Source organism: Balaenoptera acutorostrata, chromosome 6 (assembly GCF_949987535.1).
Source record: "Balaenoptera acutorostrata chromosome 6, mBalAcu1.1, whole genome shotgun sequence".
NCBI lineage: Eukaryota > Metazoa > Chordata > Mammalia > Artiodactyla > Balaenopteridae > Balaenoptera > Balaenoptera acutorostrata.
This window is the reverse complement of record NC_080069.1, coordinates 15,596,900-15,617,154: the sequence shown is the minus strand read 5'-3', so window position 1 is coordinate 15,617,154 and position 20,255 is coordinate 15,596,900. Positions and strand designations below refer to the sequence as shown.

Genomic DNA, 20,255 nt, shown 5'->3' with positions numbered 1-20,255 from the left:
CAATCACACATCTACAGTAGATACTACATTTAGAAGCAGGAGGTGGGCGCTAGAAAAAAACTCAAGATCGTAACACAGAAACCTTTAATTCACAGAGGAGGAATCTGAGAGGAAACCTGCTTGTCTGAGGCCATGCAGCTCTTTACTATAGAGATGAAAAAGGAATGCAGGTCTAGGTGATTTCTTTATTTTTTAAAAAATTGAATAATATCTAAGTGTCGAGCTATGTGCTGGGTACAAAATATGAAATTTATACTCACTGATACTTCTCTACTGTCCTCCACTCAACCTCCTGCCACAAGTATCATACAGTCTCACTCATAAATACTTTAGATGTATCTATAAGATATACTTTTAATAAAACATAATCACCATATCATTGCACTCAATTTGCTAATATCATCAAATACCCAGTTTAATACTGAAAGTATCTAATGATCATAGATGGGTTTTTATGATTGTTTGTACAAATTGGACCCAAATCAGATCTAATAACATTGCCCATTAAACGTCTCTTTGTTGCCATTATTTTTTGAAGAAACAAGGTCATTATCTAGTAGAATACCCCAGTCTGGATTTTGCTAATTGCAACCTCAGTTTTCACTAACATGTTCCTCTACCTTCTGATGTTTTTTTTAACCTCCATCAACTAGTACTTAGATCTAATGCCTTGATCAGATTAAGGTTCAATTTTTTGACAAAAATACTTCATAGGTGGTTCTGTGTACTTTCCATCACATTACTTCGGGAGGCAAGTAATGTTGGGTTGTCTTTCCTTTTGTGATGTTAAGATTAACCAGCAGGTGTTGTCAAACTGACCCATCCATCCTAAAATGCCAAGGGTGCTATGTTAGATGGGGTGTTCAGACAAGGCCTTTCTGATGAAGTGACCTTTAGGCTGTGACCTAAGGATGAAAAAGAGCCAGTCCTGCAGAGCAGAGGAAGAGTGTAGCAGTTGGAAGCCCGGCAGAGTGAAAGAGCTTGCCATATACCCAGCCGCCCCTCTTAGGATCAGCAGAGCTTTCTTTCCATTCTCCACCACTCCCAGTAGCTCTTCCAATGTCCAACAGGTGGAAGCAGAGAACTCTGCACCCAGAGGTGTCAGGAACCCAGTGGCACTTTGAGATACAGGTGGTCACAGGTATACAACTTTGCTCTCCTGAAAACGCTTAGGAGCAGGACTATTTTATCAGACTCAGAGACCTAAGGGAGAAAACAACCTGGTCTCTCTCATGACACAAACCAACCGGCCATTTTATAGGACATGAGAGCATGGCCAAAATATGGTTCTCAGGGTACAACTCATTTGCTCACATTACATACTATTCTTCTTTTCTGGAATGTTCTCCACCAGACTCAAAATAGTCGTGGTTCAAGTTTCTCTTCTGAAAAATGGAAAAAGTGCCAGAACATCTCACAGGGTTGTGTCAAAGTCTGGTCTTTGTTTACAAAGCCAGACACCAGTTAAAGTGCTCAGGATAGATTTTAATCAGTAATATACTATTGCAATAGAGAAAAGAGCCCAGGGTGATACTCAACTTTCATTTGTACAGAGGTGACTGGGCTCTTTAAAGGGAGAACGAGGGAATAGGGAAGAGGGTGAGGGTGTCTCTGTAGGGTCAGGGCAGTGAAAAATTACAAACCACAGTAAGGGAAGGTTGATTCCTGTAAAACTCTTTTGGGTTTGCTCACTAGGGCTTATCAAAGACTCCTCCCCTCCCACAGAGGCCAGGAGACAGGAGCTCTGTCTTCAGGTGTTGGCTGGAACATACAGTAAATTTTTTGACAACCTTGAGTTTTCTCAGGTAGGCATGTTAAGGGGGGCTAGGGTCATCCAATGAATATGCCTCGAGCTGCCAGAAACCATGTTAGTGTTTGTTCATGTCTTTATGGGCCAAGGTGGGCAGGTATAGTTAAGAAGAGGCTTCAGAGGAACCTGTCCAGAGTGGGGTCGAGGAAAATTTCTGTCAGTTGTTACGAGTATTAAATGAGATACTGACTGTGAAAGTACTTGTAAGACTATAACACAACACATTAGTATCAATGGACACATTCATTCATGTAACCAATCATATCCCTTCCCCTCCTTCAAAATGCTTATTAAAATTCTTCCTTACACTGAGTCCCAACTACTAAACATCCTGCCACTCAGTGATAACACCTACTACATTATGTGCTAGGTATTTTACATACATCATAACATTTCCTTCAAACAGCCCTATTAGGAAATATTATTTTACAGAAGAGGCTCAGAAAGTTTAGGTACTTGATCAAGGTCACACAGCCAGTGAGAGGCAGAAGTGAAATTTACATTCAACTCTGATGATTGTTACCTGGTTCCATTAAACAAGAAACTCCTTTCACTTTTTTTTTTTTTTTTTTTTTTTGCATTTCATCACTTATTTAATGTTTAAGCTCTCACACTAGATTTTTACAAGCTGGTGAACAATGACAAATTATTTCTCCCACAGAACTATAACCACGTTCCCAGACAGTATAAATATATGGTTGAGCTAATGTTAATACACATCACCATTTTATCCATTACATAATAAAACAAATGGTCAAGTATCCAAATATTAAGTCACACAGCTCAAAAGGCGTATAAAATATTAAATGTCTGCTCAATTCATTAGCAGAGACCCACTTCTTTTTTTTTTTTTTTTTTTTGCAAGAGAGGTTGGGAATCACACTTCAAACAAAAATAAGTTGGTAAACAACTTCAGGTAAGTATAAAAAAAATTACAAGAATTTCAGAAATTTTACGATTAAGAATTGTTTTCGCTACAATAACAAAGTATTTCTACCCCCAAAGTGCAAACATTAAAATTAACTATAAGGCTTTTTTGCCTGGAGACCTTAAAAAACATGTGCTTCTGTACAGGCAGATTTTCAAAATGGAGGTGTTCTATAACAGCACAAAATGAGATTTATAGACAGACATTAAAGAATCACTGTTTCTAACCACTCTTATGGGGGCATCTTTGTGGAGTATAATGAATTTCTACAGTTCACTTGTCTGCATAGAGGTCGTGCTGTGCCTGGCAGTAATCTCCACTGCCCTTCAGAAACTCCATAAACGTGTGACCAAGAACACCACAGATCTGAGGAATACGTCTACTCATTGAAGACTGTGGCCTAATCATACAGCTGGTCCCGAGGCGGCGGCGGCAGGGCAGGGGCGGCGGTGGTCGTCGCGGGGCGGCGGCGGCTTCGCGGGCTTGGGCTGGGGCGCCGGACTCGCTCCTGCAGCGAGCGGCTCCGAGAAGAGCGCGCAGCCTCGCCGCCCCGCAGTCCCGAGAGCCAGTATGCGTGCGGAGGCCTCCTTTCGCCTTTTAAATGGTTCAGTTAAAAAGAAAACCAATTTATTCTTAACACACTGGACGTGTTTCTTGCTCATGAGATTTTTTTTGTGAGACTCGAACAAGATCCTAAGATATTAGAAGGGCAAGACTCAAGTTACTCACCTTTCAGTTTATGAAATTTTTCTACGGAACCACTATGCGTGGTAGATATTTAAGCCATTGCTTAAGTATCAGGACACAGACTAGTAAATGCTAAATTGTTCAGTCCAGGAAAGAGATCATTAGGACAGTCGGAAACGGTTCCAAGGAAGATTGGGATGGGGGGAGGGGGAGCGCCGCGTGGTATGTGGGATCTTAGTTCCCTCACCAGGGATGGAACCCATGCCCCCTGCAGTGGAATCGCGGAGTCTTAACCACTGGACCGCCAGGGAAGTCCCTCAAGGACGATCAGAATTGAGCTGGATCTTAAGGGATCCATAGGATACTGATTCTGAGCAGGAAACAGAGGGACACTCCAGAAGGTGGGGAGCAAGTAGAAGCTTATATATCCCTGAAATTCGGCGTATACACTGTCACAGAGCTTGAGTGACCAACAGTTTCGTTTATCCGCTGATATTACGGTAAACGGAAGCTAACTTGGAAGTTTAAATTAAACGTCCGAAGTAAGAACGCCTGGTCTAGGAGCACTAAACGGTGATCCACGCGGGCCATCCTGGTACCTCTGGCGCCCCTTAGCGGGACTCTCCAGTTCTACTACCTGAAACCACCGCAAGTCTGAGCATAATCGTTTGCCTCTCTACAACACTATGCCAAACTCCACGATTACCGAGGGGTCGCGACACGCACTTACCCGCCGCGCAAGCGCTACGTCCTCCTTTCCGCACAAAGGCTGCGGGAGGAGGGGTCGGCGCAAGCGCTCTGAGTTTCTCGGAAAATAGGGTCATCATCCCGCCTCCTGGCGCAAGCCGGTAGCGAAACGCATGCGCTGTGAGGAAGCACGGGACTTATTTCACGCGGCGGTGACGTAATGACAGAGGAGGAGGCGGCCCAGGAACGGAAGCCGGGAAGGAACCAGGGCGGAAGGGGACTAGGGCCAGTGCTGTGTTCGGAGCCTCGGCTGGGCTGGGGTTCCAATGTGGTCCCCGGAGCGGGAGGCCGAGGCCCCGGCCGGGGGAGACCCGGCGGGCTTACTGCCCCCCGAGTGGGAGGAGGATGAGGAGCGCTTGTCCTTCCTGTTCTCCGCTTTCAAAAGGAGTCGCGAAGTGAACAGCACCGACTGGGACAGCAAGATGGGCTTCTGGGCGCCGTTGGTGCTGAGCCACAGCCGCCGCCAGGGGGTGGTGCGCCTGCGTCTGCGGGACTTGCAGGAGGCCTTTCAGCGCAAGGGCAGCGTCCCGCTGGGGCTGGCCACCGTGCTGCAGGACCTGCTGCGGTGAGGGCGGGCCCGTTCCGGGGCGGGGCGGCTCCCCGGGGGCAGGGACCCAGGTCGTTCGCCCAGCCCGGGGTCTGGCCTCCAGGAGCCGTCTGTGTTTGCTCAGTGGGCGAAGAAGGAGGCCGGGTTAGGGGTGTTTGGAGGGAGAGGGAGGCGGGGTATGGGGGGAGATTGAGGGGCCAGGATAGCCTGATTAGATGAGATCTAGACGGTAAGAGGAGAAGCCACCCTGGCGGAGGTGACAGTGATTTGTCTGGACTGGAATCCCGTTATGTAGTTATTTCATAGGGGCTTCCTCATTTGAATAACCCCGGAACAGAAGGTCTGTGAGACAGGATTTATTGAACTAAGGAAGGGCAGAGCTAAGAAGAAGGTAGTGGTGGGGAAGAGGCCTGTAAGGGTCTTGCCAGCAGCCTCCACCCCATCCGCGCCACAGGTCATGTGTCTGGCCTCTCTTGGTGACCCGAGAAGGTCCTGTAGGTGCTACCTGTGCGACAGGTGCAGGGTTTTGGAGGTTCCTGAGGCTGTAGCATGCACATCAAACAGACGTACTGCACTTTGTAGCGGGCAGGTATTATGCATACACCATCTGGCTCCCTCAGCAGTCCTGTGGGTGAGGTGACAGAATTATCCTCAGCAGACAGAAGAGGAAGCTGAGCCACAGAGAGATCGAGCGACTTGCTGGGGGTTACACAGCTGGATAGAGGTCATGCCGGGGCTGGACCCCTGGTCTTCTGATTCTAAAGCATTTGCACTTCACGTTATATATGTCATACCCAGAGCAGCCTCGCTAGCACAGTGACTCCCTCCGTGACTGAAGACGAAAGTCAACTTTGATATGTTGCTTTTAGCTCTCTGCTCTTCCTGATTAAGAGATTTCCCTTCTCCCCAGCCCCCTTCCCTTGGCTGACATTGATGGGGCAAGCCATTTCTGGACCTTCACCTTTCTAGGAAAGTGTACTGTGGGCAGTTTCAGTTCATGCCCAACGTGGGGAGACAGTAGCTGAAAAAGTCAGTGAGGGGCAGGAAGAGTCTGGGCTTCCATATTACAACAGGACCATCCTCTGCCACTTCCCACCCAGAGACCTTTAGTACCTCGATTTCTCCTCTCCTGACTGCTAGCACTCCACTGATGCCTCTTGGGGCTTGATGGGGTCTGGGACCTGAAGAATTTCTCAGGGAGATATTTTTCCATAGAAGCAGCATAGCAGAGTGGTTAACAGCTTTGCGTGAGGGCCAGATGGCCTGGGTGCAAATCTTGGCTCTGCCACGTGCTAAATTATGTGACAGAGGAAAAATTATATGCCCCTCCATAAGCCTCAGTTTGACCAGTTATAAAATGTGATGATAATTATACTTAGGTTTATTGAGTATTTGAAGAGACACTCCTTACGTAGCCCTTAGCATAGTGACTGGCCCATGGGAAGCATTCAGTAAATTTAGCTACTTAACCCTAGTACCATGAAATGCTTATGTCTTATCTCCACCCAAGCTTAGGAATAGCAGAAAACCCTTTCTCTGAACGCCTTGGTATTCTTCGTCATGTCTTGCTCTTGACGTTAATCCATTATTGTTGTTTTTATTTTATCGTTCTGAGCTCCGTTTGTAACGGGAAGTCTCAGCATAGGCTGTGTGGCCTCCTGTGCCTCTCTGTAGTCTTAGTGGAGAGCTTGCATTTTGGAGCCAAATTATAGTTTAGCTTTGGCCTCTGTCATCTTCTCAGTCCCTCAGTTTTTTCTTGCAGAAAATTGTGAGGCTTAGAGCTGGAGCATAAACCGTACTGCTCCCAGTAGGTGGCACGGAGTAGGTGCCTGGTAAATGGTGTTTATGAGGATGATCAGATTCCTCTTTGCGGGTAAGGAGGGAGGTGGGGACATTGCAATAAGCCTACTACATGTCTTTTTCTTTCTTTGCCTGCAGTCGAGGGGAGCTGCAGCGGGAGTCAGACTTCATGGCCAGTGTAGACAGCAGCTGGATCTCCTGGGGGGTCGGAGTCTTCCTGCTGAAGCCCCTCAAGTGGACTCTTTCCAATATGCTAGGGGATAATAAGGTTCCTGCCGAGGAGGTGCTCGTGGCCCTGGAGCTTCTTAAGGTGGGTGTTCAGAAGCAAGAGGTCTGGGTGTCATCTGGAGTGATGGCAGGACCCTCCACGTTCCTTGGGTTGCTTGGGTGAATGGTTAGAAAAAGAAAGGATCTTTTTTACACAGTGACAGAGTTGATAACTGAGTTTATCTAACCTCCCTTTCTCTGTACTTTGTAGTATTTAGTTGTTAGTTGGACCTGTCCATTTCAAGGGTGAGCCTCTGTCTAGGAATTGTCAGTTAACACACAGTTGATTCTCTTCTGTATTTGTAGGGATTAATGATAAAAAGTTTAGAAAATGCTTTGCCTTCTGTAGTTTATGTGCAAAAATTTCTTTCTGAGGACCTTAGAGTTTCAGCTTTGCCTTCCCCTAAATCAGGGAACTAGGCTCAGATGTCCTTCTTTTGTACTTACTTACCTCCATCAAAGAAGCCACCAGGCCCTTGATCCCTTCATGCTCTCCTGGTCAGTCGGCTTCCTCCTGGCCTGCCTTCCGTCCGCAGCTCAGAGCATGCAGCTGATGCTTGACTGCTTCCCTTATCAACACCCTCGGGCGCCTCTGCAGCTCTCTCGGGCCACACCAGAGACACCAGCAAATCAGCCACCTTAGATCAGCCCCATGGTCCACCATCCCTGCCAGAGAAAATCGCTGTATCGCCAAGCCTGGGGCCCCTTTCAAGGTCCCCAGCTTTAGGAGGGCCCTGGGAGCCACTCCGCAGGCCAGTGTTCTTGTCCCCTCCCCGGCCCTCCCACACGCCTTGCATTCTCTGCAGTCACCGCACTGAGAAGGTAGAACCCCTTAGTCCTGCCTTCAGCTGTCTGTCCACCCACCTCCAGTTTGACTTCCTCTGAGCCCTGCTTTCTCCCCAAGCTCAGAGGATGAAGTGTCCTTTCTGTGTTCCACGTGTGCTCTCGAGTCTGTCCCTACCCTCTGTGGCGTCTGTGGCCCTGCAGATCTGTATATTCCTTACCCCTCTCTGTTGGTGCTCTCCTTCTTCAGCCTCTAAACCCACTCTGGTTCTCCCATCTCAGGATGACTCCTTGCGGGACCTGGGGCCCCTCCTAGTCACCGCTCTGTCTCTCCTTGTTGTTCCCACGTCCTCACCTCCACACACCCTTTAACCCAGGGCAGACCTGCTTCACCCCCATCATTCCACCCGATTGCTGTGGGCGAGGTTATAGTAACCTTAATTGTGTGCGTGTGTGTGTTTATAAAGTTGACTGAACACCAGGTGGCAGAAGTAGACTCGGAGACAGTGGTTATTTTTGAAACTCACAGACCAAGCCCAACCTCAGGGCCCTTGCATAGCCCTGGAGGCTTCCACACCGCTGGACGCAGGTCGGATTCCCCCACCCATGCCCCGTGAGAAGCTCCAGTTTCTCCTCACCTCCACAGACGCCCCCCCAGCACCACCCTTCGGCCTGGGGAGCAGGTCTCCAAAATCTACCAACTCTCTCTGTCCCCCGGGAGTTTTGACTGAGCAGCATGCATTTTCTTCAGGGGAACACCTCTCCCCCTTTGCGCTGCACCCCCTCCCCGCCCAGGGCCCTGACCTCCAGGACCTCCGGGGCTCAGCCAAGACCTCACAGAAACTGTGGGGTGTTTTAGGTGGTTCTGGGCCAACTCCATCCCTCCCTGCGGTCTTTTACCTCTGGGGTCCTCCAGTCTGGAGCAAAGAGAGGTAGATCCATTTATCCCCACAGATGTGATTTTGGACTCAGTCTTTTGAGAGCAAACGCAGAGATGGGGGTGGGAGTGGAATTACATAGGTCTTCTAAGAACCAACAATAATTTTTGACAGCAAAGTAGTCTAATCCTATTTAGGTAGAAAAATAAATTTAGCTCTTCAGGGGCATGGACTGTTAAATCTATACCCAGCTTACATCACTAAATAGAACACTTCACACTTACTCTCTTTCGGTGACGTCTGCTATCAAATATATGGTGACCTCAAAGATGCAGTTTTCTCCTGGGTTAGAGACTTGTTTTCATGTGTGAAAATAAAGGGTCTTATCTGGATATTTTTATAAAGCAAAAAAGCCCGTTTCTTCGGTAAATTGATTTTCCCAAGTCTAAACACAGAAAGCAGCCAGCAACTTTTAATTTTATTTGAAAAAAATACCAAAAAGTAAAAATTGCCCATAGATTTTGCTATTTAAAAATTTAAAGAAAGAAGTTAAAGTTTCCGTTCTATTCATCCCATTTCCATCTCTTTGGGTCCATTCCCTTCCTGCTTGTGTCTGTAAAAACACACGCATCTTTTCTTATTGAGCCTATTATATTACTTTCCATTGTATCTTCTTGTTGGCATTTAATACTTCCTGGAAATCTTATTTACTTGTTTACTTATCTACTATATAAGCTGTCTCCCCTACCAGAAGGAGAAGTTCCATGGGTTCTGGGAACAGTGCCTGGTACATAGTAGAGAGTCAGTAAATATTAGTTAAGTAAATAAATGAATATACACATACATACATATGTGTATACATACACTCCATTTTTTTTTTCCAGAAATGGAATCTGCTTTCACCTATTGGTCTGTAACCTCCTTTTTTTTTACTTTTCACCTTAGTATATCATGAGCATCTTTCCAGGTCCCTACACAATATAGATCTACTTCATTCTTTTGGATGGCTGCAGAATAATCTATAAACACGCCACAATTTATGCAATAGTTACCAAATGGATATTTGAGTCATTCCAATTTCTCCCTACTACAAAAAGATACTTCTTTGACAGCCTTGTGCCTACATGTATGTACTTCTACTTTTATTTTTATGGAATTGATTTCTAGAAATGCATATGTACATTTTAAATTTTAACAGAAATTGCCAAATTACTTTTCAAAAGTTTGTATAAATTTACACTTTCATGAAGATTGCATTAAAGTGTCCAGTCTCTTCATATCCTTGCCAGCACTGGATACCAGCAATCTTTCAAATTTTGCCCATTTGATGAACAAAAATGATACTTCCTATTTGTGATTTGAGCATCTTTTCACCTATCTACTGGCCATTTACATATTCCTTTCTGTGAATTGCCTCTTTATATCCTTTGCCTGTTTTTATTTTGGATTCTTTGTCTTTTATATTAATTTGTCGGAGTTCTTTATTAGGGATAGATAGATATATAGTATATTTAGTATTAGGGATGTTAATATTGTTTCCCAGTCTCTTGTTTGCTTTTCATTTTTATTTATGATGTCTTTTACTATATAAACGTTTTTATATTTGTGCAGTCAGAGTTCTCACATTTTCCTTTATGGCTCTTGAATTTCTGCTCTTGCTTAGGAAGGCATCCTCTACTTCAAGGTTACCAGATTTTTAAAATATTTTCTTCGAATTATTTTATACTTTCATTTTCTCAATTTAAGTTTTAGTAATTCGGTATGTATTTTTGTATATGTGGTAGAGAAAAACTTTTCTTCTAAATGGGTAGCCAGTTGTCTTAACATCATTTGTTACTGTTGTGTACCATTAATGTATGTGTGTGTGGACAGCACACCATTCTTACTACAGTAGCTTTGTAGTAAATGTTTTTATCTGACAGCACAGTCAGATCTAATGAAAGCTCTAGTTTCTGTCTTATTAGACTCTTCTGCTGCCTTGGATACTGTTGACCGCTCACTCCTTAAAATTTTCCGTTACCTTGATTTTGTTGTCACCGCAGTACAGGTTCTCCTTGGTTCTCCCCAAGCAGTTTCTGCATCGCTTTTGTGAGTTCCTTCATCTCTTGAACGTTTTGAACGTTTTGAACGTTGGTCTTCCTTCAGCTTATTACTTTGCTCTCTGCATTTCCTTAGGTAACTCATTTATACTTGCGATTTTAACTACCTTCTATATGCTGAGGACTTTCAGATTAATATATCTCCTGTCCTGGCGTCTCCTTCGAGCTTCAGATTTTTATATCCAATTATCTCCTGTACAGTCTCAAGCACCCCAAACCAACATGTCCAAAATGGAATGTTTTGTCTTGCCTTTAAAGTATGCTTTTCCTCCTGAATTCTTCCTGTCAATCCACCCAGTCACTCAAGCCAGAGCCCAGGAGTCATCCTAGATTCCTCTTTTGCCTCTCCCCCTAGACCCAGTCACCATGGACTGCCAGTTTTATCTTTTAACTTTTGCTTGAATCCCTCCCTCTTTGTCCCTATTCCCATTGCCCTGTTCAGTCCCTCGTATTCTCTTGCATCAGTGGTCTCCCTGCCTCTGAGCCTAACTCCTACAATCCATCCTTTCCCCGTTGTCAGCTACATCTCTGTTAATCTAGCCATGGCCTTCCCTTCAGGGACTACCCACCATCTGCAGAGTAAAGGACAGCACAGAAGATACATTACACTTTGTATGAAGTAGAAGGGCTTCTGATTTCTCAGCCCTTCCCACCCGCATCCATAAACACCACACTGACTCAGACTCCCTGCCGTTGAGGGACTCATGACCATCCCTCTTCCCATGATGCCCTTCCCAGTGACTTCACCTAATGACTTATTCACCCTACAGGATTCTGCTCAACAATCTTTTTTTTTGTGAGCAATTTATGAACTCCTTGGGTATTCCTTCCCTGTATTTTCATAGCATTCTGTGCATACTCCAGTAAATATTTCTTGTTTACAGGAGACCGAGAGAGTAATTTCCATGAAAGAGGAAGACAGTGGCATTGTTTTTTGGAACTTGTATTTCTTAGACTTCTCACAAAAATCCTATCCCACCCATTTGTCACATAAGACTCCTTTATAGACTCAATAATGTTCCGGTTTGTAGGATTGCCATTTGGCATAAAAATGGAGAGACCAGGATTGGCAGGGAATTTAAATATCATCTCATCCACCTTCTCCAGTTGGTGAGTGGGATGCTGAGGACCAGTGAGACTGACTGGTCCAGGGTCACACGGGCTAGGCCAGCCACCGGGCCTTGGCTCTCATTCCTGGCCACTGCACCCCACCACACCACCTCATTCTCCCCTTGGGGGACCACGGGCGAGGGAGCTGCAGAGACATGAAGTCCTAGATGGAAGGGCAAGCACACATCTGGCTCCCAATATATTACGTACCTCATTTCATCCGTGTTCCCCAGACTTTCCTCCGAGGTTTAAAAAAACACAAATCCTTTTTCCTTTTCCAAAGCTGAAGACAGGGTTGGTGCTCCCCTGCTCTTGCCTTGTGTGATCGTGGATCTGAAGCACGGGGTCAGGGCTCTCCGGGTTCCGTGGGCAGCGATCAGGGCCCGCGAGCACCTTTCACTTTCCCTGCAGGAGAAGGCTGAGGAGGTGTATCGTCTGTATCAGAACTCCCCTCTCTCCTCCCACCCCGTGGTGGCCCTGTCGGAGCTGAGCACCCTCTGTGCGGGCTCCTGTCTGGACGAGAGGACCTTCTACTTGGTGTTGCTGCAGCTGCAGAAAGAGAAGCGAGTCACCGTCCTTGAGCAGAATGGGGAGAAGGTATGGAAACTCGCTGCTCCTTCCCTGACTCACCAAGGACTTGTTCAGTGTGTACTGACATGCCCGCCAGCATCCCTGCCTGGTGATGTCTCAGCATTTGGGGTCGGGGCAGCAGTAATTTGTCCCTGTCCCTCAGATTGTGAAGTTTGCCCGGGGCCCACACGCCAAGGTCTCTCCTGTCAACGACGTAGACGTCGGGGTTTACCAGCTGATGCAGAGCGAACAGCTGCTGTCGCGCAAGGTGGAGTCCTTATCCCAGGAAGCAGAGAGGTAACTCCCCCTGAGCTGAGCACCCTTGACCCCCACCCTGGCCCTTAGAGCTGGCGTCCGTGGGCGCTTAACAAAAAAAGGTTTTTTTTTTTTTGTTTGTTTGTTTTTTACTAATTGTGAAAGTACTGACTGTTCAGTGCAGCCATCATGGAAAGCACAGACTATCACAAAGGAGAAAAAAATGAATTCCTCCCCCAGAGCGTACAGCTTTTAACACTACGTTTATGCTCTTCCGTGCCAGTATCCATTTAACCAGTGTTTATTGAGCTAGGCCTTGTCTTGGGGACTTGGGGATACAGTAGTGAACGAGACAGGTCTCTGCCTTCCAGGGGTCTTGCTGAGGGACCTCTGCTCTTCCCCTCCAATGACTGTGCAAGGCGTCCCTGCTAAAGGCACATTACCACTTCTCCAAAAAGTAGGGTATGTAGACATGGAATTAGAATGTGCTTGTTCACGCCCTCTTACAGTGGGAGAAACCCCATGTTGTGGGAAGGCCAGCGTCATTGGTGGTGTTAGGAAGTCACTCCCTACCTCCTGGCTCCCAGGATGGGAATTTGTCTTCAGGGTGCCTCATCAGCATGTTTGCACACCCCCGCCCACCCGCCGCGCCCCCGCTGTGGGTTGAAACAGCTTTTCCTTGGTCCTTTGCCTTTCCCACGGGCAGACCCGCCCAGCCCGCATCTCAGCTTGCTGCAGGGGTTTGGTGGTGGGCTGTTGGGCATCGTTTTTCTGGCCATTGGGTGGAATGAATTTGATCTTCAGATTTGAAAGTACCTTCACTAAAAGTGCTACTCTTGGGGACACTTCAGGACCCTGCCACCCGCATCCTCTGGCCTCGTCATCTTGAGCTGTCCCTTTGTTCGTAGGTATAAAGAAGAAGCCCGCCGGGCATGCCGAGCAGGAAAGAAGCAGCTGGTGAGTTCTCTCTCTTCCCCCCACAGCTGTGTACCTGTGCCCACAGCAAGAGGAGCCCCAGTTCAGGGAGTGACCTCGGGGGGAACAGTCTGCGGGTGGCCCAGGCACCACAGCCTGTTTTACAAACCTGGGGTGGTCTTATCATCTGGGAAGTGCTCTCTTCCTCTAGCCCTTTCGCCTGCCCGGTCTGACCCTGACCATGACCATGTCTCCACACCCCGCCCCCCCAGGCCCTGAGGTCTCTCAAGGCCAAGCAGCGGACGGAGAAGCGCATCGAAGCCCTGCATGCCAAGCTGGACACTGTTCAAGGCATCCTGGACCGGATCTATGCCTCGCAGACAGATCAGATGGTAGCCACTGCCCCTCTGCCCCAGTGCTTGGCTGGTCTCTGCGGTGTCCACCGCTCGTCCCCTCCGCTGTGGCTGGCTTTGCTGTTTGGAGGAGGCCTGGGTTCTTTCAGGATATGCCTGGGACTGCCTTTGCCTCTCCCATTGGGCAGTTTTGGCCTCAGTGGACATGGGGTGAATCATGCATGGGTGGGGAAAAAAAACCACAAAGCTTTCTTTTGGAGATGAAACAATATTGTCTCTATTTTGCCCAGTGTTCTTTATCTGCACTGATAACTTTGCTTTCTCTTCAGGTTTTCAATGCGTATCAGGCCGGGGTAGGAGCACTGAAACTCTCCATGAAGGATGTCACAGTGGAGAAGGCAGAGAGCCTTGTGGATCAGATCCAAGAGGTACAGGAGGGGGTGGGAGGACACACCTACACAAGGCAGTTCCTGAGGACAGAAGTGACTTTGTCGTACCTCCTTCTTTCCCAAACTGTTTACCTTGTGAACTTGAGGACGCTTTCCTTGATTCTCCAATGGGGCAGCATTACTTTGTAACCCTGAACACTGAGACCCAAAGACCATTCAGAGTTCAAGGCCTTGTGCTTTTCTCTTACAGCTGTGTGACACCCAGGACGAAGTTTCTCAGACTCTGGCTGGTGGGGTAACCAATGGCTTAGGTGAGTTGACATGGTGATTCCGTCTTCTTTCCTCTCTAAGATGACTTCAGCTCCTTGTGCTGTGATAGGTGCGGCCGTGGATCTGGTTTTTTTGGTGCAGGCAGGGCTGGCCCACCCTCCCCTCTCTGTGGGGCTTCTCCACAGGAGTAAGGAGAAGGAATTGGCATTTCCTCCTTGACAGGCTGTGCTAACGACCCCTTGGTGCTCCGGCGTCCCTTACTCCCTAGGCCTCTTCAAGGGCAAGGAGAAGCAGGGTCCATTCCATGGTGTTAGCAAAATACACCTCCTTGATGACTCAGCTCTGTGTATGGAAAAAGCGTATCTGCTTGAAGGTGTCCTCTGCCTCCCAACTCACACGATTTTTTTTAATAAACCTTCAAGGAGGCCTGGGCATCTTTTGTAAAGCCAAGCTGGGTTTGCAGTCCTCAATCCTTGACTCATTAATGCATTTCCTCCCTGGACTTTATGTGTCCTTATGTCGTCTTTTCTTTCCAGACTTTGACAGTGAGGAACTGGAGAAGGAATTGGACATCCTCCTTCAGGACACCACCAAAGAACCTTTGGATCTGCCCGACAACCCCCAGGAGACGTTTCATACCAACAGTGTGCCTACCCCTAGGATCTCGGACGCTGAACTTGAAGCTGAACTTGAGAAACTGTCCTTATCAGAGGGAGGTACGGAGCTGTATTCCCAGGGCTGCTGGTGGGCTTGTGGTCCTCTGGCTGACAGTAGCGAGGCTCGAGGTTAACGTGTCCCAGCCCCGTTGCCCAATCTGCCAGGGTACCGAAGTCGGGTGAGGGAGTTGTGGGCTCATTATTCAGACTCGGTCCCTTAAACACTGGGATGCTTTCATCTCAAAGATCTACCTGGTATAGAGTTCAGTCATTTCTTCTCCTTGCAGGTTTGGTCCCAAGCAGTAAATCTCCAAAAAGACAATTGGAACCGACTCTCTAAAGCCATTGTAGGACCCTCAAGTGAAGGACCCTCATGTCAAAGAGAGACCAGGCTTGTGTGTGTGTACATAGTTATTTAAACGAGAAACTCTCGGAATGTGTTGGAAAGAGGAGGAAGGACAACCATTCTGATGTATCTGGATACTACCACTTACTACGGGACAGATAGGATTTCCGGAAGTGTGCTCCCGAGGCGTGCTGCCAGCTGGGCTCATGGCCCTGCCTTCTCGTCTTTATAGTGCCGCAGTTTATACAGTTCTGTGTTTGCCCTGTCGTCTCTCATAGCCTGCGGCTCCTGCCACGGGCTCAGTTAGGTTTGTCTTCCCCCACCAGCTTTGTTCCGGCCAGCGAAGGCGAAAGATTGGTGCAGCTTTGCCAAATCAAAATCTGTCCTCGTCCCCCACCCTCACTGTGTTTAGAGGAGTTTATTCTGTCAGTAGGTCCGTTACACAGCTCTTCCCAGCCCCACTCTGTTTCCATTGGTAGCGAGAAGAAGGAGAATCAAACAGCTGCCACGTTATGGAGAAACACGCAGTGTGAAAGGTTCTCCCCTGGGGTTCAGATTCTCCAGGTGTTCAGAAAGAGAGGTAACCCCTGAGTGGCTCAGAGTCGTGACAGTTGGAGAGGGGGCTTGTGGGGTTGGTGGCCACTGCCGCCTCTTCCATCTTATGCAAAAGAAGATCTGCTGACTGGAGAGATGGTTACTCTTGGTCTTTTGAACTTGACGAGGAGAAGCCCAGGTGACTACAGGGCCCCGGCTGTCCAAACCCCATATGCTTTCTTAAAAAGGCATCATCTTTGCCTTGCCCCCGTGCTGAATAAATTAAATATAACTTAAATACATAAATCAGAAGAAGCCACACAACAGCACACCTCCCCTTCTTGAGCCTGGCAGACAACAGCAGGTTGTTTGAATTTCAGAAGCATTTTACGTTGTAGCCCACCACTCGGGGCAGGGGATCCGAGCCAGGATGTGCAATAGAAGCAGAGGACAGTGGCCTCGGCCACGTCTGCTGTGTGCTCCCCCGGTCCTGCTCTGCGCCCGGCCCCGCCTCCTGAAGGCCCATCTTCCTACTTCCTTTGACGCGTGGGAGAGGATGGCGGAGGGGGACAGGCAGGAGAGGGCCTGAGTGCGCTGGCAGCAGGGAGAAGAAAAGACACCAGCCACTCTGCCGCGCAGTCCCAGACGCCTGCCTGGCCCTCGGCCCTGCCCCTCCTGCTTAGGGTGACGGAGAACAGAGGGGAGGAATTTGCTCCAGGCCAGGAGCACAAATCACTGTTCAACAAGTTTCTCTCCCACTCGGCCTTGGGAAACTGAAATGTTGGGGGTGAAGAGAAACAATCACTATTTTTTCTTTTTTTATCTGGTAAATAATTAAAAGAAAAACCCTGAGCGCCTCGTCCTCGTCTCTTTTTTAGGTTGTGTACAGTGCCTTGGTCCTTCCTGCATCCCCACCCTCACCTCCAGCAATGCACACACGGGTTCTTTCACTGACGCCACGGGAGAAGGCTGACTGGCTTCCTAGCGGGAGTCCCCAGCTGCTGGGAAAGTGGTCAGCCTACCTGATCGCTCTCACGCCGATGCTGTTATTAAATGGCCTCTTTTGTTGAAGAACGTGTCATCATTTTCCTCACTCTTTTCCTTTCCCTCTTCCCTCTAAATGACCCACTTTCCTGGGCCCGTGTGATCGTACCATATTTTAGTCTGGCACCAGTATTTACTCAGCGCCTGTTACATGCGTGGGGTTTGCCATCCATGGCGGGAGACAGGTTTTGAGCCTGCGAGCAGAGCTAGAACGGGCTAGAAGATCTGCTGCAGCACTTGGTACGTTAGCAGGTGAACCAACCAGGAAAAGGCGTCCGGAGGAGCCAAGAGCAGAGACGGTTTGAACAGAACAGAGTGAAGACAGGCTGGGGGGGGGGGGGGGCGGCAGGGGGAGGGGGGGATGTAGTAGGGAACCCTCTCCGCCCCCAAAAGTGTAAGTGCCTAGACTTTGAGTCTCTTCTCTGCTCTCCTGTTACTCTTTCTCTCGCTGACCTGAGCCGATAAGGAGTCCTTGCTTCAGTGTTTCATCCTGGTTCTTTGCTGTGCAACAGGAAATTAAGAGAAGAGGTTGAGCCTGGGCTTGGGTCAGAGGGAAGACAAGGAGCCGCCGTCTGGTCATGGCTGCATTTTCGGCATTGGATTCCCGTGGGGGGCCCGGGTCTGGCCTCAGGATTCTCTCCTCTTGAAGGAGTTGACTCGGTTTAATAAGGGAGCTGGTGAGTTTTCTTCTATGTGGAGAGAGATCAGGCCCAGATGAATCAGGTTCAGATGCTGTCCTATTGGGAGTGAAGTTCCCTATGGGGTCCAGATACACAGCAAGGACATTCAGGGAACAACTATTTCAAGTTAAGGGCTCAGGGAGGGCCCAAGCTCTCATTTCCCTTGAATATTTCCTTGGGTTTTTAAAATCTTGTCAAGCAATCTACAAGTTTTAGAATATCATACATCCTTAATTCCACTGAGATCAAGCAGGGAAAGAAAATGTAGCTAATCAGGTAGGGACTGGTCCTGATGCGGATCGGGAAACTTGGCTCCAGTTCTCAACTCCGCCACTAACTGGTGGCTTTGGAAACACGGGGCCTCTCATTTCTCATTCACAAAGAGACGCAGACAGACAAGGTGATCCGGAAATTCTGACGGTCTTAGGGTCCTCTGAGCAGTCTGCTTCTCCCTTCTCTTGAATCCTTGCTGCCTCGTGACGGGAGTCAGGGCAGTGCCACAGCAAAGACACGCCTGGAAAGGTGGCCGGAGAGTCCCCAGTCCCTGCCAGCTGGGGACATGAATGTGGTGTGCGGAGGGCAGGTGGGGGTGGGAGGAAGGGGACGGGCTCAGCCTCAGAGTCTGCTGGGCCTCCCAGAAAGCGGCTCTTAGCCAGACCCCTGCGGCTGCGTGGGCTCCGAGGTCGGGCCCCCTGTTGTGAGAGGGCCCAGGAAGGGTGAAACTGCTGTGATTATCGCTGCCTGCCCAAAGGGCAGAGAGAGTGTCCAAGGTTGAGCAGACCCCGGGACGAGGTCAGGATATTCCGGTTCAATCTGCTGGCAATGTCATCAAGGCCATCGGAAAAGAGAGAGAGCTACCAAAGCTGTTCAGAAGGACGAGGCCACTGACAGAGCTGCTGACGCACAGGAATCCAAAAGCAGCCTGGCTTTGGGGTTGACGGGGGAGTTTGGCAACTCTCTTTTCTTTTGAAGTATTTCCCTGTTTTCTCCGCCAACGTCTCATTTTACTCAAGTTGCAGCTACGCTTTGGGGAAAGCGTGGTTCCTTTTCTCCTCCTGCACAGAAACAATAGACACCCGAGCATGAGCGCTGGAAGGGGTCTCAGCAACTGGTGGCAAAGCCTCCGTTCCACAGATGAAGACACGGAAGCTTTGGTGACTTGCCCAAGGCACAGAGTTCACAGGGGAACTTAGGACTGCTGACTTCCGGGTTGCTAGTCTCTCGGTACCCCAGGCTCCTCTTAAGGCAGGCTCTCAAAAACCATTTAACTCCAAAGTACGATACTTCCCGTGGTCGGTGGTGGGTGGGTGGTAGTCAGGTGTGTCAGTGCTTTGAGCTGGCAGCTCAGCTTCCTCTGGCTGTCAGTGCTGTGATTACACAGACTTCTGTGGGTAGAAAACCACCTCCTAAGTGGCTGGCCAGTTTCCAGTTTTTAGGGAAACCAGGACAGTCTTCACACTGTTCCTTTGCTGATATGCACCATAATGGTAATCGTTCTTGACTGGTATTTTGTAGCAGGCATATCAACTGTGCAGAAAAAATGTGCAGCTCTGGGCTGCCTTGCACTTCCTGAAGGAGGCAGACTTAGGGCCCTTGTGAGATAACCAGTGCTGTGATTAGATGACATGATACCCCCAAGGTACCCCCAAAGCATGTTGTGAAATGCAGGGCGGATCAAACCTCAGCTAGTGGATTCCCATCCCTCTGCACAGTGTAATGAGTGTAGGCCTACTTATTGGGCTAGCCTAGGATAATAATGGTCTAGCTTAGGATAATAGATATGTATTTAGATTATACATGTTGGAAGAGAATTCAGCCACACAAAAATACCATGCTGCAGTTCTCGACCCAGGAAAGTTAAAAATTAATAAACTCAAGGGACTTGCCTGGTGGTGCAGTGGTTAAGACTCCTAGCTCCCAATGCAGGGGGCCTGGGTTCGATCCCTGGTCAGGGAACTAGATCCCACATGCATGCTGCAACTGAGAGTTCACATGCCACAACTAAGGAGCCAGTGAGCCGCAACTAAGGAGCCCGCCTGCTGCAACATAAGACCGGCACAACCAAATAAATAAATAAATAAAATTTAAAAACAAAACACAAACTCAAGTGGTGTGCCTATTACATGTGAGCTAAGAAATCAGTGGAGGAAAGAAGGAAGCTTTAGTTTGGGGCCCTGCCTTTCAGGAACTTAAAGTCAGAGGAAGGGTGTCTTAGTCAGTGCAGGCTGCTATAACAAAATGCCATAGACTGAGTGACTTATAAGCAACAGCAATTTATTTCTTATAGTTCTGGAGGCTGGAAGTCGGATATCAGAGTGCCAGCATGGTCTGGTTCTGGTGAGGGCCAGCCCTCCTGTGGGTTGCAAATGGCCCCCTTCTCATATCCTCACATGATGGAAAGAGGGCAAGGGAGCTCTCTGGCATTTCCTTTATAAGGGCACTAAGCCCATTCATGAGGGCTCTACCCTAATGGCCTGATTACTTCCCCCCGAAGGCCTTACATCCTAATACCATTACATTGGGGGTTAGGATTTCAACATATGAATTTGGGGAAGTCACAAACGTTCAGTCTATAGCAAAGGGTAAT

The 20,255-nt window shown here is 48.3% G+C and overlaps 1 protein-coding gene across 2 annotated transcripts; it reads left to right on the top strand.

Annotated features, from left to right (window-relative positions):
* The first annotated feature begins 4,359 nt into the window (after positions 1-4,359).
* CHMP7 (charged multivesicular body protein 7) lies at positions 4,360-17,000 on the top strand. 2 transcript variants are annotated; one of them, XM_057549268.1, is made up of 10 exons: positions 4,360-4,737; positions 6,658-6,829; positions 12,068-12,253; positions 12,390-12,523; positions 13,390-13,438; positions 13,669-13,788; positions 14,079-14,177; positions 14,389-14,449; positions 14,945-15,124; positions 16,823-17,000. In XM_057549268.1, exons 1-10 carry the CDS (start codon positions 4,439-4,441, stop codon positions 16,915-16,917), a joined length of 1,395 nt encoding a protein of 464 aa, XP_057405251.1. In that variant the 5' UTR covers positions 4,360-4,438; the 3' UTR covers positions 16,918-17,000. The 2 variants fall into 2 exon arrangements, with proteins under 2 accessions (XP_057405251.1, XP_057405252.1); XM_057549269.1 differs by lacking the exon at positions 16,823-17,000 and adding an exon at positions 15,352-16,574.
* Positions 17,001-20,255: the final 3,255 nt, after the last annotated feature.